Source organism: Petromyzon marinus, chromosome 5 (genome assembly GCF_048934315.1).
Source record: "Petromyzon marinus isolate PM22_M1 ecotype Great Lakes invasive population chromosome 5, UKy_Petmar_22M1.pri1.0, whole genome shotgun sequence".
In the NCBI taxonomy this organism is placed as follows: Eukaryota; Metazoa; Chordata; class Hyperoartia; order Petromyzontiformes; family Petromyzontidae; genus Petromyzon; species Petromyzon marinus.
In genome coordinates, this window is record NC_133671.1 from 8,737,146 (window position 1) to 8,751,862 (window position 14,717).

Consider the following 14,717-nt stretch of genomic DNA (forward strand, 5'->3'; position numbering starts at 1 on the left):
GAGGGACAGTATGGTTCCCCGGGACCATGGTTACTAATGGACATGCTAATGATGATTGATGGGACAAGCGTTGACAGGATCACGTGAGGGGGAGCACGGGATCCAATGGCGGCAAAGTATAATAAGGGTGGAGATTGACAGAGCCAGGTGCGGTGAGGAGAATTCGAGAATAGGAGCGTGGCCGGATCGGGTGAGGCATAAGAGCCAGCGCGAAACGGACCTGGGGGCTGTTGGTGTGGGGAATCGCCGTCGTCGTCGCTTTGGAACAGGTCGTCTCCATTATCTTCGAGTTATCTTGAGACTAGAAGCTATGTTGTCTCAGAATAGAGTCGTCTAACTATCCAAGTGTACATAGTCACTCGTGGTTACTTGTTGAGTTAGTGGATTTTATTCATAATAAATATACACAAAGACAAGACGGTGTCTCTGAGAGCTACATTACAGTGGTGTCAGAAGTGGCTATTGTAAAATGCTAAAGAAAGGAAATAGCATCTTCAGAGACGGAAAAGGGAGACGACCAAGGAGTTCCCCCAGCATCCCCGGGAGCCGGAAGCCCGGTGATGAAGCCCGAGGGTGCAGAGAAAGTGGCACCTGCGAAGGAAGAGTGGCAAGACCTGGTGGCGGAGGCAGATTGGCTCTGTTCGACCGTTGCTGAATTGGTGGCGATGAAGAGTGCGGCGACTTCGAGAGCCGGCGCAGCCGAGGACGAGCCGCAAAGTCGTGGAGGGATGGTAGAGCGGCCGCCTGCGGTCGGGGTTCCCACGCTGGAGACCACGCGGTTGGGGCCGCCATTTCGCAGGAGGCGACATGACTGATGGCCGCCATTTTGGAGCCTGCGCAGGAGGCAGCGGAGGCGGTGTCATCTCGGGCAGCGGGGCGAGGAGCCGCCGAGCAACCACAAAGGTTGCCCTTGATCAGAGAATTGGCGGCGGGGGGGGGGGGGGGGGGGGGACACGACTGCAGTGCCTTCACCCGCCAGTTTGGAATAGCGTACCGGTCTGTCGGCTGGACATGAGGAGGCATTGAGATCTTTACCTACGGCTCTTGACGATGACGGCCTCGCAGTGTTCTGGGCCATCCCTGAGGAGAAGAGTGCTACGCTTCAGGATGCCTACAAGAAGATGTCTGCAGTATACGACCCACCGTTGAGCCCGAGGGGTGCCTGCATGCGTGCAAAACCTTGCGAAGACGGACTGGGGTGGATCGTAAAATCTCGGCTTGGAGACGAATGGGCCAGCCAACCATCCAAGATTGTTGTGGAACCATCGCAGGAAGAAACAAAGCCTACGGGGAAAGTTATGGCAGCGGATCGTGGAGGGGTCCGGTGGCAAGGGGGAACTCCAGGACGGCTCCGGGAGTGGTGATCCCGGTCCGATTTGGCGCCTTCGTCGCGGGCGCCCAGGCTCGCCTGCCAAGCGTCGTGGGGACATCATGGAGCCCCTTGCGTCCACTGCCTCGTCGACAGCTACGGCCAGGCCCAGGCGAGTCACGATGCACCAGACACCCAATCGCTAAAAATCACCTCACGCATCGGGGTCATCGGGGATTCGTAGAGCTGAACTCGGGCACGCAGTAGCTGAAGCTGGCGGGCCGAGTATTGGTAGGGGCGGCTGGTTCATCGGGAATAGTAGATGGTGTGTATGGTGTGAAATTATATGTTAAGGAGTGAGTGCCTTGGACTTGTGATTCTGGAGTTGTTTAGTCACGAAGCCCTTAAATTAAGGGATCGTTGTGGTTCGCTGTGGTGATTGCGTGTGTGGCGGCGAATGGAGGAATTTGGGGTGTTGTAGCCTGCATCAAAGTGAGAGGAGGTTGAGATGGGTGCAAGTATTGGATTGGGGCACGGATCCTGACCAGGATGCCCCGAAATTGTTGAATGACCAAGGTGTGTTCGGATGCCATGGGACCACGAATGTTACGTGGATCCCCCATTGGCGAGCATTAGTTGGCTCAGGTAAAATTCAAGGAATCTCTAGAGAGCTGCCTGACACGAGAGTAGTGGTCCCGTCGTGTTGCGGCGGATGGCTTGACCTGCCGGCTCGCAGGTCGAGACCCTCCGTGGCACGTCTAGAGCACTGTTATGGTTTACTGCTATAAAGTCTGCAGATACTACTATAAAGTCAGCAGATACTACTATGGAATTAGTAGTTACTACTATAGTCAGTAGATACTACTATGTAGTCATTAGATACTTCTGCAGAGTCAGTAGTTACTGCGAAAGAGTCGGTAGATACTACTATAGTTGATATATTCTACCGTAGAGTCGGTAGATACTACTATAGTCAGTAGATAATACTACTGTCAGTAGATTCCACTAAGGTCAGTTTATACTGCTGCAGAGTCCAGTAGTAATGACTATAGAGTCAGTAGATACGGCTATAGGGTCAGCAGATACAGCTCTAGAGTCGGTAGATACTGCTTTCGAGTCAGTCGATACTACTGGAGAGCCAGATACTACTATAGAGTCACGAGACACTTCTCACTCTATTGTATGTAGGGTCTGTAGGTATATATGCCTACGGGGGAGGGGGGTAAAAATATTTTTTGAGGGGGGGGGAGGTCGACAATTTTTGGAAACCGTTTAGATCAACTATTTACCCACCACTTTCTATAACTTTTTTGATTCAGGACTGCTTCAAGCCTTTTATAATTTTGTTGATGGACAAATGGACAAATGGAATGCCGGGCTTTCAACATAGCTTAGTACTTGTGTATGTATATGTTATGTTTTTAAGACAAGTTTAGAAATATATTTTTCCACCGGGCAACGCCGGGTACTTCTCGCTAGTAGTAAATATTTTTTTAACATACCTTGTGTCCTGATGCTAGCTCGCTTGTCAGAAGGGGGGCAAGGAGTCCCCATAATTGAACCTTATGGCGGGACACCGGGGTCACGAATAAACGGAAGTCAAAATCGTAATGAATTTATTTTTGGCGACTCCGTCCCATCGCGCACATAAACGCCGCGACCCACCTGACGCGGATCATTCTGTTGTCGTGTCGTCCAAGCGCAGCAACGAGGACGAATGCGCAGAAGAAACAAAACTTTGAAACGTTGATTAGCGCATCGTGTAGAGCTCGTCGAGGGAAATAGATCGCCGTATCGTTCACCTCCAACAGGCATAAAATGACGTCGCAACGCAGTTTATGTGAGAGCCGGGGGCTGATGGGACCCCGGGATCCCGCATTAAGGCTCAATTGCACACAGACACACACGGGGGGCATACGCGTGCAAAGTCAACAATCTCTTATCGAGCTTTAACAGACTTGGGGCAAGTGCTGTTAGCGAGTAACGCTTTTGAAGACCGGGCACATCACACGGGGGGAGGGGTGGGTTTCCATTACCATGCCCGGCCGCCTTTGTCTCCCCAGTGACGATGTTTACACAGTGCATCAGGTACTCATTTGTGGCCGGGTCGACCTAGGGGAGGCCCCCAGGACCAGTTCAGATAATCATCACTGATGTTGACGGAGTATGATTCGAACCCGGTTGGCCAGGTTCGTGGCGCAGCACACTACACTACCACAATGGGACATGCAAACAACAGTCTCCATTCGCCACTCAGTGGCGGTGACCTCCCGATAGTGCCTGCGTCAGGCCATACACGAAGGCGACGACAAAGATCCTTCATTTAACCTGTAAAAGACTGTTAGAGAGCACCTATGAAGGCCAGAATGGCACACGAGGGGGTGGGTGGCCAGCACCACGCCCTGGCCGCCTTTGTCTCCACAGTGGGTAGTCAATTGAGGCCGGGTCGACCTAGGAGAGGCCTAGGACCAGTTCATACGCGAGGGCAGGCACACACACACGCGCGCCCTCAAGCTAACACATGCACATTAAATCTCACGGCGGATCGCTGCACTAAACAAAAGTTATGCGGTTTGAAAGTCGAAAGGTTAAAAAACATCTTATGGAGGTTCTTTCGTAAGTGCGGGTGCTCGTAAGTCAGGTGGTTCATAAGTCGGGGAACTGCCTGTTATTATTACACTCTTATCGAAGCTACCGTGTTGTCTGCTTATCTTCTTTGGAAACTGACGCTTAATATCTTCGGATATACGAAGCTTTAATGAGGTGATATTTTCTACACACTCGTCTACTCGCGTGGGAATTCAAGATTTCATAAGAAAAATAATTATGATTGCTATCGCTAAACTAATTACGTAGTTATAATCTTAATAAAGTATTTTCGTTTGTCATGCCCTTTCCGACTTGTGGAGGGCAACAGGGTTACCGTATTTTCCCGCATATAACCCGCGGGGTATACCACTTTTTACAAACAAAACAAGACCCTGCGGGGTATATGGAGGTGCGGGCTATCCCAAAAATATTTTACACATGTGACATGTCATAACTCGTTTAATGTTTTCATGGTAGGACTATCCACTATGCAACACTTACCTTTGACTAAAGCGCTGCTGAATAAACCACTTACACTAAACTTGTACATGTTATCACGTTTTAAATTATTCGAATTGTTTGTACAATGAAACGACAATGTTTGAAGTGGGCGCAATACTTTCAGTGGCTGTAGGGGGGTGCGAAAGTTTCAGCTGAGGCTATGGATTGCGAAATGGGAAGGGCCTTAACAAGCGTCTACCAGACGCGGAATCATAATTGCTGAGTCCCTTCGGCCGCTACTATTGGCTGAGCACTGTATAGTCGCGACCATGAGCTTTGGTTCAAACTTCCAATGGCTTTGTTGCCAGGAGGCAATGGCGTTACCGTAGTGCCGCTATTGTCTGCGCAGTGCGCAATCTACCAGTGCTAAAACTGTACAGGGGTAACTACCGGTCCAGTAGCTGTAATGAGGTCGAATGCTGGTAAGCCTAACAGTACGCTTACTTACGGTACTTATCTACCAGTTATGTGTTACTTATTGGATATTTACTTGTTACTTATTTACTGTTTTAAGTTTACTCGTTTCCGGTTTGTTTTCTTTGTGCATGTTATGATTTTAATGTTAACAATTGATAGTGGAATGTATTACAAATGTAAACTTTGTATTAATATGATGGAATTAAGCTGCGGTAACAACACTAAAGATATGAATGCATGCGGGGTATATGGAGGTGTGGGCTATCTGAAATTTGTTTTACACAAAACGCTCTTTTTACGGGGTATATGCGTCTGCGGGTTGTATGCGGGCTAAATGCGGGAAAATACGGTATACTAAAGTTGATCGAGCAGGTGAGAACGGTTATGGTTTAGAATTAAATGCCGTAATGCTATTCCTGTTTTAATTGCTCAAATGTTCTCATTATGATTGTTGATATCGGTGCTTTAAATTAAAATGCTAAATCTGTGCACGTTGAATACGGTCTCGTGATATGCACTGCTGTCCATATGCGCACATTATAGCATTGCAGTCTATGTCTTATTACAGTCTTTCATACAGTACAGTAATGATCGCAAATATGACAATAGTGTTCTAAATGTTATTTCACGACTTTGCAATCGGCATGATCGTTATCGGGAGGTAATGACAGGGTAGTCAGCCTACAGTGCGAATGCACTAGTGGCCACGGGAGATAATGACAGGGGAGTCAGCTTGCAGTACGAATGGACTGGTGGCTATGGAATGAACGAGAATAGGTGCGTGGCCAGGTGATGGAAGAGGATGGTGGAGTCTGCTGGTAGAGCTAGCGTCAAGAACCAGCAAGAAGGTTCGGGAATGGGGGCGTGGCCTTGGTCCACATAGAAGGGAGGTGAGCAGGAGACTCGGCTGTTGGAGTGGGGTCTCTACCTGTTCAAGTGAACGTGTTTTCAATAAAAGAAACCCATCTCAAGAAAGTGTCAAGTCGTCATTATAACTGGTATCAGAAGTGGGATCTTGTCATCATGCCACGGTATAACCGTTGAGGGAACCCACCGGAAACGACTTCTGATGAGGAAAAGAGGGAGCGGAGACCCCCTTCAGCAAGCCCTGGGCAGCGGGGATCCGGTGAACAAACCTGCAGGCGAGGACGGAGCTGCGGCGGCAACGAGGAGGGACGCCGACCGACAGTAACAAACTACAGATGGATGGGACGAGGTAGCGGGACGTCTGGACTGCCTGTTGGCAGCAGTCTCGCAGCTCACCGTACAGCTTGTCGCAGCTGCGGCAAGATGGGGAGCAGCAGAGCATGGTGGGGGTCCCAAATGGCGGCCGAGTAAACTACAGCTCCAGGGGCATGGGAGAGAGCAACTGACCATCCACGACGGATGACTCCCGTAAAGGAGTTTGTGGCAGCGGGAGGTGACTGGGGTGCCTTCACTCGAAGGTTCGAGGCGGCGTATCAAGCCATCGGATGGACGAAGCGCTGGGAGCCCTGCCTACCACCCTTGATGACGACGCCCTCACGGTTCCGAGCTGTGCCAGAGGGGCGAAGGGCTACACTAAAAAGGCATATGGTGAGATGGCGGCTGTGTGGTGTGAGTGGACTAGTGGCCACGGGAGGTAATGACAGGGGTCAGCCTCCAGTGTGATTTGACTAGTGGCCACAGGAGGTAATGATAGGGGAGTAAGCTTGCAGTACGAATTGACTAGTGGCTAAGGTAATGATCGAGAATAGGAGCGTGGCCAGGTGACAGAAGAGGACAGGAGAGTCTGCTGGTAGAGCAAGCGTCTAGAACCAGTGAAAAGGTTTGGGAATGGGGGCATGGCCTCGCACTGATTATAAGGGAGATGCGCCAGAGACTCGGGGCTGTTGCAGTGGGGTCTCCACCTGTTCAAGTGAATGTGTCTTCAACAAAAGAAACCATCTCAAGAAAGTGTCAAGTCATTACAATTTTATGTACAAGGGTTGACATAGGCAAGCCATCATTGTCATATCTACAGGGTCATGAAAACAACTTGTGTAAACAAGCTTTTCAATGCACACACTTTTGTTTGCACTCTAAAGTAGAAAATCAATTGACTTCCAAATGACTCACATTTGATGTGCTTAATAAAAGTGGGTGACTTACATAAAGAAAAGGAAACAGAAAAAAACGCCACATACTTTTATTCAGCACTTGAAATGCGATTAATTCTGGTGAAAATAATTTTTGTACTTGAGAGTGCAAATCAAATTGTGCATTATCAATTTTTTTACCATTGTACTTCTGTCCATTGAGGAATAGTGCTTAACACTGCCTTATCTTTTATTGTTTTTCAATATATGCGAGAGGCTGAATGGCAAGTGTAGCATTAGTGTGAGGAACACGAATTCATAGCCAGCAGGGTCATGAATATAATGAACACTTTCCAAAAGTAGTCGAGCGAATGGACATGGAGAAATTAACTTAATTCTATTGGAAAACCCCCAGGTTGGCATGATGCAACATACCCAGAGGGAAAGGCTAATCACAAAGACTTAACCAAAAATATAAGTTAGGAGGTATAAATATCTAGACGAAGTAGGCCCATATACTTAATTACAAACTGATAAGACGCCCCCAATTTAATCCTGAAGTAGCATATTAATGGACAATGCAAACAAAACGAGTTATTTTAAACCACGTGCCATGATCTGATTTTAAATAGTATTGTTTTTTTACAGAAATAAAGTAGAAAGCCTGGAAGTTTATTATGAACCGGTATGCATCTCGGCAGCGTGCAAGAATAGTTTAAATGAATTTCAGAAATAATTGTTAAATTATTTCAGACTAAAGCAGATATTTTAAGACCCCAACGGCTCCAACTCTGCATCGGGCGATTTCCCGATTTCTGGAATCAGGAACGGTGGATGCAAAGCGTGTTGGCAGACTTCGAAACCAGTAGATCTCAAGACTTCTATTGAGCAACGGAGTGTCAATAAGAAAGTGATGGGAAAGGCCTTTGAAAGAGAACGGATTTTCCAATGCAACGCGGGCGGTCATTTACAAGATATTATTCTTCATGCATAATTATATCGAATCTCCATGAATTAATGTTTTCCATCATTTAAGCGTTTGTTTTTCATTTTTTTACAAGTTGTAGGCAAAACAAATTGGGTAGTTACTTACAGCTCACCCTGTATAAATGATGGGTTATAATTATATGAACAAGACTTGGGGAATGTTCTGGTAAAGTGGGGATGCTTGTCTGTAAAATGAGAAGGGGAGAGTTTGCAAGAAGCCATTTGACAAAATCTTCAGAAGTTAATGTTTCTGGTAATGGACGTTTATTCCATGCTTCTATACAAATGTTCTACCACAAACTTGTGATGGGATAAATCTATTTTCACTACTTGATAAAATACATTTACAAATGACCGTAGTCAAATGTTTTTTTTCATAAAAGCAGTATCAGCAATTCAACCTGCATGCTAATTACTTCTCAAAATGTCAAGACAGTGAGTTATAAGCCACTGCAGAGTTTGACTCTAGTCATGAATAATCAAGAATCAAGCCATAATGGTCATTATTTGTCCTGGAAAGCCTCAACAAAATCGCAACAGGTTTTTTTTCACATTAGGATAATCAATTCCTTTTAGTGTTTTGTATGTGGGATACGTGCCAGGAGAAAACCGGCACGTGTGGAGAAAGAACACTCAAATTGCAAACATCGACATGGAAGAAACGTCCTATACAGGCAACCCCGGCACACCTACGGCCTACTTTGTTGCTGGACGCAAGTCGAGCCCGTCTTAAGTCTAACCCCTTATTTCCCATAGTCGCAATGTTATCAATTGGGGCTCCATTTCTGGAAACCCATTACATACCATAAAAATACCAAAATTGACCACAAAAGTAAATGAAAATAACCCTAACATTGTAATTTAACATAACTTTTACAAAGTCATTAAACATAATATAAAAATGTACTTATATTATACTTTTCTCCATTACATTTCCTCTTCTCAGACACAGAAGAGGTCGAAGATTCGAGTTTTCATCTAATATGGGGGGGGGGGGGTCTTACAATAAGGTCGTAAAAGTGGGGGGTTGCAAGTCGAGCCGTCCAAAGTTGGGGGTCACCTGTACTATTATACACTTGCCATCTCGACCAGCAGGCTGGGATTCTCGCAAATATGAGAAACTTTGCGTAATTCCGACCTTTTTGCTGAAAGGTAAATTTTGGCCAAGACATTACCAAGTTATGCCGTAAAATCGCCGTGCTGCAGCGAGGGTTTCATTGGTGCTTTCTTGAACCATTAACAAACATCCCAGTTCCAACAGATGCGTATCACTTCGAGCTTTTAAGCAAAAAAAAAGTAAAACACAATCTGCAATGACTACTTGCGGTCACACCACATTTTTTTTTATATAAACAATAGAGCAGGAACACTGCTACAGGTGAACAGTGCAGACGAGAGGTGTTCACTGCTGCCATACGCATTACACAATGTTGACAATGCCTTGTGTGGTATAGAGTCCAACTTACAATCTTACACAAATATCCATAACTGTACACTACTAGAATTCTGCATCAGGCCAGATACCTGTGAGTGCCCATGGGTGATTCACAAGCTGGTTTATTTTGGGTCTGAACAAAGTCTGTATTATTGTGTTTTGGGTGCGGGTCACGTTCATTGTAGGTCCTCTGCGACAAACCAGCACACTTTTTTTTTGTACACGGCACTTTAGCTTTCATAACAGAACTTTAAACATTGGGTGACACTTTTCAAACTTGAAATGTACATTTTCACTTTCATTTAAACATCTGGACTCAAAGTAACATTGTAAGTATACTATTGGCAAAGTACTATACGCCAGGTGTGGTTAGCTCCTGCCAATAGGTCGTCTTCAGGCGCGGAAGCCTTTTAGATTTAATGGATGTTGGTGCTCAAACACCGCGAGAATATAACCAGATGTAAATTACTGAATATTTGTTACAGTTTTGGGTTAGGATGCAGGTCAATAAGTTACACCTGTGCAGGACTCTGCTGTACATCACTGATATTAATAAACAGAATGACGGTTGTATCATGCTCTCAGCCTGTTTCCACACCAGTGCACCACCACCCAATTGCGTGTAAGCTGTCATCAGCAGGTTAACTTTATATTTTGCCACATGCCCATGACAAATCGCTTCTATGGAGGAGTTTCACAGTCACAGGATATCATTGTTCCAGATGCAAGCCACAATCGTGGCATCGCAGTCACTTTCCCTCACCAGTCGCCTTGCACAGTTCACTCTCCGCCTTCTCCTCCATGTATTTCTGGAGAGGAAAATCATCATCAGGTGTGCTGGCAATATATACATCAGCAATAGTTTATTATACTTAAACACCATCGGTAACGATCTAGCTAAACTCTTGACACACAAACAGCATTCACACACACCTTTCATGCCACAATCAACTTCCAGTGTTGCATATTTACCGAGATAATACATTTAAAGCAATTACCACACTCATCGAGCAGCTGAAATGACCTTATAAAAGAGCCATCCAGTATGGAGGCCTGACTTAAAAGCAGACACAAAGGTCCATGGGTCCTGTCTGTAAATGTACCTCAAATCCAATGGTTTCTATTTTAAGTCTCTGGGTTCTATGTTCATCTGTGTGTCTGACAGTAAGCCAGTCCTTTGTAAGTGTATGGGTTATCTGTTTTGAGTCCTAACTAGAACTAGGCATCAATAACAATACAATTGAAGTTCTCTTAGAAAATAATCAATGACCTCACAACATCAGCTATCTACTGTCCATCTGCTTGACTCTGATCTCTATGTTAGTCACCAGCCACGAAATCTGGGATTCATTCTTGACTCTAAGCTCTCCTCACATTTCCTTTACGTGCAAGACCACCTTCGCAAAATTTATCGTATCCGCGACTGTTTCTCCAATTTGGCTGCAGAAACAATAGTTAATGAATTTGTAAAGTCCAGGCTAGACTACGACAATTCTCTGTTATTTAGTCTGTTGTCTCTCATCCAACGTTTGCAGTACGTTCAAAACGCAGTTGCAAGAGTACCCACTCATAACCCGTAAGCGTCATATTGTAATGTTGTGACCCATCCCTACTAGACATCTGTGAAAAAGAGCTTTATAACTCAGATTCCTCCAGTATAAATATGCTGATATTACCCCCATTTTACGATCCTTCCACTGGCTATCTATTTAGTCCAGAATCGCCACAAAGATTGCCCTCGCGGTTTTACAACATTCTTCACGGGCTAGCCCCTGCCGATCTTTCTCCCCTCCCCTGGGTTCTACGTTCATCTTCTCTAGGTCTGCTCTCTACCCAAAAAAGAAAACTTAAAACCAATGGTGGACGAGCTTTCTCATGCGCAGCCCCATTAGTCTGGAATACCCTCCTCCCAATGATGTATCCAACAAATCATTTCCATCATATTATTAAAATCTGACGAAAGGCATTTTTAGTCATCCAGGAATACGCTGAAAAATTAGTTACATAGTGGACATTTGACCGACTGGTATAAATTAGTCTAAACTTCTTGGCACTCCACCGGCCTTCCTGTGAAGGTTTTCTGGCTTGGTTGGGAAGTTGGGATTGTGGTCTGGGATGTGTAGACCTCATCGACTAATCTCTCTGTTGTAAAAAAATGATGCTGTTGTGTCTTTGAGTTTGGTGCCATTTCTTTATTTACTTATTCATTTTGTTTTTGGTAGTACGGTTTTTATTTGCTTGGTATTGACTATATGTGGGTTTTGGTGCTTTTTTATTTAATTAATCTACAGCATCATGGGCCGCGATTAGCATGAATGATTCTTTATAAAAATCTTATTATTAATTTGGATGGCTGCAGTTGTGACACAAGATGCCTTGTGTAACGTTGGAGGAAATTTGACGAGCCCTGCCACCGGCACTGGCCAGATGGATTGGTGGCACTGCTAGTTTTCATTCACCGATCGCAGTACAGTGCCCATGATAAATCGTACGGTGTAATAAACGCACAGGCGGAAGCAGTCAACATTATCATCACGAATATACAACCGATTAATTATTTCACCGGAGTCTGATGCTACTAAACTGACCACCCCCTTCCCACGCTGGACTGACGTGCCTGGTAGTTCAGGTGGTGCTGGGTGCTTCTGCAGTGCTTAATCTTGGCAACTTCACTATTGGTGGAGAGGATGCAGCAGAGCTTGCAGTAGAAGCTGCGGGTGATGTACTCCCAGCCTGAGCACAGCAGATGGCTTTTGTTAAAAACACCACGACCGCCACCAAGGACTTGCTCGGCCGCCCGTCGGCCTGCGGCGTGGCGAGAGCAAACTCCCTCATCTGCGGGTCTCCAGCAATACAAGAAAACCTTGGCAAACGCGGCGATGACGTTCCTGGAAGAGGCCACGCTGGGCAAAACTACGTTTGTCAAATAACAGACCTTGCGGAGTCCGAAAATATCACCCCCTCCCTTATTTGTTTAACAAATTGTACGTGATTTTCCCCCAACTTGGTATCGCATTCAAATTACAGCATCACCATATTCCAGCACCAAAACTCGTGCGGTCTCACCCTTTAATCATGGCCCCAAGCGCAAGTTGAGTGGTGGTGATTGTTGTGAGAAAAAGCAGAGACAAGTAATGACTCGAGTGCGAACGGTGCAGTTGTTAGATAGGATTACGAGAGGCGAGTGCTGTGTCCGTTGGAAGGTGCAGTACTGTGGTGTGAACAAATCAACCGGGTATTATTTATATACCATGTGTGTTCTTTGTTAATATTTTTGCGTGATAATCTAACGCATAGTGTACACAACACGCTCGTTCATAAAGCAAATGTTGACACAGCGTCGCAAGCATCTAGCCATACACTAATTGAGGACGATAGTCATACGGACGGCTAGATGGCAAATCATTCGGGTTCAAGTGACAGCGTTCGGGGCGAGCGTCAGGATGTTAGATGCGAGTGTTTGGCGCGAGTGCCTCTGTGCGGAGAGAGTAATGTCTTGAGGTGAAATTAAAAAATAAAGCGTGTACACATGCGTAACAAATGGAGAGCGACTCTGCATCCTTTAGTGCAGTAAGAAGGGCAGAAATCATGTAGAATTAGTTATATAATGAGGGAGGGGATGATCATTTCAGACCCAGGAACGCAATCCATTTTCCCCCGAGGTCAATTATTTGTCCGATTAGCATAGTTGGCTATGTAATGTGTAAAAGAAGTTCAATATAAATACATAGTCGAACGCGGTTTTGCCCAACACGGCATTTTACAGGAACGTAACCCCCCCCCCCCCCCGCGTTCGGCGAGGTTTTCCCATAAATATGTTTATGTTAAATACACAAAGGTTTATAATTGTATTGTAGATTTTGTTATTTATAACGTAATTTATATATTCAGGTGCAAGCCTGTAATGGCAGCCCTCTGAAGGCAACTTTGGGGTCACAGGCAATGTCCGAGCGCTGAAGTCTCACCAGGAGGGTCCTGCTGCGGGATGTTTTTGTGCTCAGACGGCCCCATTTCATTTGCCTGGCTTCTGGATTCATTGACTGGCGGACTATCCCCTTCATGATGCTCAGTGCCTAAGGAAGGGACAGCGAGGAGAAAAGCGGGAATGGAAATTTGAGAAGAAAAATAATAAAAAACACGTGAATTTCCTCCACTGCGTTGCAACAGACAGCAAAAAAACGTTGCTCAAACATCTGGCCAATGTCCACACAGCATCTCGGTAACAGACCTTCTGAATACATGCCGCAAGCATTCACATTCGTACGTGGCCTGTTGCAGACAGGCTAGGCATGAGCCATTCCCGTAACGAGGACTAAATCACAGGAACGTGTTCACAAACTCGTTATTCATGAACTTGCCATCCGCAAATTTTGGCCATCCGCGAATCGCATCTGGAACTCTACACGACTGCATCGAGAGAAAGTGATCAGATAAAAACGGATAAAGTGATGAGATAATTTGCAAGTATTTAATAGCTTATTTTCGTAATTATTTCAAGTAAATCATTAGAAAGATAGATGTTTTTAGGCCAATATCATTATTCCCAAAATGTACTATTCACGAACATCTCCGGAACGTATCCCTCGCGAATAACGAGGGAATATGGTACTCAGTGTCTCGCGCTCACCGGGAGACTGCCTCTCCGAACTCGGAGCATCTTTCGGCATCCTCGCATCCTCTACCTGGACACTGGACTTCTCAGCTGCTGGCTCCTCCTCTGGGAAGGGAAGGAGAGCAACACCAAATTTAACATGGTGGCTTTTTTGTGTGCAGTCATTCTCACTGTGTTGAAATAATTAGCTTTTCTATCCTTGAGAACCTGGTTTTATCACAAGTGGCTGCCCAGACTAAAAGCCAGCACCACTAACAAGCAAACACACTCCGTTTCATACCCTGTAGCCTGGTGTAAAGATTAGACTTAAATTGTTTACATTCCTTGTCAATCTACTCCTGAATGAAGGCCTCCCATGCCATGTTAGTCACAGAGGGTTGTTTGACCCAAGTTCACAACACTGTCAGGATGACGAAGGAGACCCAGAACTAGTCCATCCATCACTCGCCAGTGATGTTAATCTTGGCTGGGAAGAGACCTGCGCATCACTGCGTTTAAAGAGTTAATCACTGCGTCACCGCTCCTTATATTCCTCAAATATTTCTAAAGTCTCCTGTGGTGGGGAGATGTTACGTCTCGATGGGCTCTCACTTGGTTTAAAAAATGCTTGAATACACAGAGAAATTTTATATGCAGAAGAACCAATTGTGGTGCACGAGAGTAAGATTCATTTCATAATAGAGGTTTTTTGGGTTAGAACACCTAAATATATAAACGTGTCGTTAAACCCTCCACCACCCAACACAGCCAACTAGTAAGGCTTGTCACAAACAGAACATGCCAATTCGTCACAAGTACAGCACACCGGTG

General features: G+C 45.6%; 1 protein-coding gene and 1 long non-coding RNA gene across 4 annotated transcripts in view; one reads left to right on the forward strand and one right to left on the reverse strand.

The window, feature by feature from the left end:
• Positions 1 to 938: 938 nt before the first annotated feature.
• LOC142915115 (uncharacterized) lies at positions 939 to 5,304 on the forward strand. The gene is made up of 2 exons (XR_012935707.1): positions 939 to 4,307; positions 5,071 to 5,304. It is a non-coding gene; the product is annotated as an uncharacterized LOC142915115 (long non-coding RNA).
• A 1,450-nt stretch (positions 5,305 to 6,754) lies between these two features.
• The window catches only part of LOC116939006 (uncharacterized), a 38,300-nt gene continuing 30,337 nt past the window's right edge, over positions 6,755 to 14,717 (reverse strand). For all 3 annotated transcript variants that reach the window (XM_076061155.1, XM_032946842.2, XM_032946843.2), the window contains exons 14-17: positions 13,923 to 14,012; positions 13,261 to 13,368; positions 11,913 to 12,028; positions 6,755 to 10,104 (exon numbers count right to left, since the gene is read on the reverse strand). In XM_076061155.1, coding sequence (XP_075917270.1) covers positions 10,045 to 10,104; positions 11,913 to 12,028; positions 13,261 to 13,368; positions 13,923 to 14,012 — 374 coding nt within the window. In that variant the 3' untranslated portion in view covers positions 6,755 to 10,044. The remainder of the gene's footprint in view (positions 10,105 to 11,912; positions 12,029 to 13,260; positions 13,369 to 13,922; positions 14,013 to 14,717) is intronic.